The 377-nt window shown below is 34.0% G+C and overlaps 1 protein-coding gene across 1 annotated transcript in view; it reads left to right on the top strand.

The window, feature by feature from the left end:
• Nucleotides 1–155: 155 nt before the first annotated feature.
• Nucleotides 156–377, top strand: part of LOC119592074 (prolyl 4-hydroxylase subunit alpha-1-like) — a gene marked incomplete at its 5' end in the record, with an annotated part of 27,605 nt that continues 27,383 nt past the window's right edge. The window contains 1 exon segment of the mRNA XM_037940886.1: nucleotides 156–196. Coding sequence (XP_037796814.1) covers nucleotides 156–196 — 41 coding nt within the window.

The following is a 377-nucleotide window of genomic DNA, read 5'->3' as shown; positions in this document are numbered from 1 at the left end:
CATACATATAGCCACCGATAAACTTAGATTCGCTGTGATGAGTTAATTCACCAAATATGTGAACTTTATCACTCGTACAAAAAAAAAAATTGTTAGAAGAAATAGTCTTAATACTTCACTTGTATACTTATGTTTTTTCTCTTTCTTTCTTTCAGGAAATTTTACTGTGGCGGTTTCAAAGGGCGAAGTCTGACCGGTGAGTAATTGTAGGATTCTGTAATTAATGCAATTTTCGTGTTAGTGTGCAAATTGACATACAGAGGTTGGGGCTGTGAATTTCCATGCTATTGAAGGGTACTCGTAGATGCTCTGTCTCTTGATTTAAAATATGTACAGTGCATATTTATCTGTTTATAGATCTGTATTCATTCATTCAG

The sequence above is a fragment of the Penaeus monodon genome, chromosome 29 (genome assembly GCF_015228065.2).
Source record: "Penaeus monodon isolate SGIC_2016 chromosome 29, NSTDA_Pmon_1, whole genome shotgun sequence".
Classification (NCBI taxonomy): Eukaryota; Metazoa; Arthropoda; class Malacostraca; order Decapoda; family Penaeidae; genus Penaeus; species Penaeus monodon.
Note: the sequence above shows the minus strand (reverse complement) of the source record. Positions and strands in the feature narration are given on the sequence as shown.